At 74.6% G+C, this 1,349-nt stretch overlaps 1 protein-coding gene across 1 annotated transcript in view; it reads left to right on the plus strand.

Moving 5' to 3' along the window:
- Positions 1 to 399: 399 nt before the first annotated feature.
- The window catches only part of MNEG_12097 (hypothetical protein), a gene marked incomplete at both ends in the record, with an annotated part of 2,828 nt that continues 1,878 nt past the window's right edge, over positions 400 to 1,349 (plus strand). The window contains 2 exons of the mRNA XM_014039432.1: positions 400 to 969; positions 1,179 to 1,337. Of these exons, the coding sequence (XP_013894886.1) occupies positions 400 to 969; positions 1,179 to 1,337 (729 nt within the window). The remainder of the gene's footprint in view (positions 970 to 1,178; positions 1,338 to 1,349) is intronic.

Raw genomic sequence — 1,349 nt, forward strand, 5'->3', positions numbered from 1 at the left:
GAGCAGCAGCAGCAGCAGCAGCAGCAGCAGCAGCAGCAGCAGCAGCAGGTGCCGCGCCGCAGCCGCGACCAGGCGTCCTGCGAGGCCCTGGCGCCGCGGCCGCCGTCCGGGCAGCCACATCAGGGCAGCGGTGAGCAGCAGCGCGCGGCCAAGCCGCCGGCACTCGCACGGCTGCGGCGGAGCTTGGACGGGCGGCGCAGCTGGTTGGGGCACGATTCTTCTGTTGACGCCACGGGTTCAGCAGCGGCGGCTGAGGTGCCCGCCGCCGTCGCGGCCACACCACCCTCTTTGGAAGCCCCCACGCCCTTACCACTTAAGGCGCCGCCGCCACCGCCCACCGCGCCCCAGCCGCTGGCGTCGCCGCTTGCCGCTCCCGTGTCTGCACCCCTGGCAGAGCCGATGCCGCAGCAGGGCCGGGGGGAGCAGCGGGACGCGGCGGCGGACAAGCTGCTGTGCCTGCTGGGCTACCTGGATTCGGTTGAGCAGGAGGCTGAGGGCGAGGCAGCGGCCGCCGCAGTCGATCCGGCACCACCTAGGCACACGCCCGCGGCCGCCGCTGCGCCACGAGGCCCGCAAACGGCCGCGGCGCCCGGGGCTCGCGCGTGCGGCCGGGGCAGCGCCGTGACAGGCGAGGTGCCGGCCGAAAACTGCGGCGACGCGGGCGGGAATCGATCGGCGGCGCTGGCGGAGAGCGTGTTTGACGGCGTCCGCGCCCGCCTGCGGCGGCTGGAGCAGGAGGTTGCCGCGCGCGACGCCGCCCTGGCCGCCGCCGAAGCCGCGGCGGCCGAGCGCGCGCGCGCGCACGCCGCGGAGCTCCTGGCCGCGCGCGCGCGCGGGGCGAAGGCGGCGGCGGCGGCGCGGGGCGAGGGGGAGGCGGCGGCGGCGCGGCAGCTGGCGTTTATTGACCGGCTGATGGCTGACAAGGACGACCTCACGCGCGCCCTCGCTGCGGCGGGGGAGGCCTCCCAGGTGCGAGGTTGATTCTGGGATGCAGTTGGTGGCTGTTGACTTTGTTTCATGGCTCAATCCATTGTGCTCCTGCACCCACTTAACCCGCATCGTCGGAATGACGAGATGCTGATGTTTGGGCGCGCCGAGCATGGACCCTGCGCACACACATGTTGTTGCATAGGCAGCGCTCACGCGCCTGCTGCGCTCAACCCCGGCGCCGCCCGCAGGCGTCCGAGGCGCGCTACGGCGCCGCCATCGCCGCACTCAAGGAGGGCTGGGCGGGTGAGCTGCGGCGCCAGCGGGAGGGGTGGGCGGCGGCGGAGCGCGCCAGGCGCGACGCGTGGGCTGAGGGCAAGGCGGCTGAGATAAAGGCGCTCACGGTCAAGGTGGGGGCGGGG

The sequence above is a fragment of the Monoraphidium neglectum genome (genome assembly GCF_000611645.1).
Source record: "Monoraphidium neglectum strain SAG 48.87 unplaced genomic scaffold scaffold03062, whole genome shotgun sequence".
Taxonomy (NCBI): Eukaryota; Viridiplantae; Chlorophyta; class Chlorophyceae; order Sphaeropleales; family Selenastraceae; genus Monoraphidium; species Monoraphidium neglectum.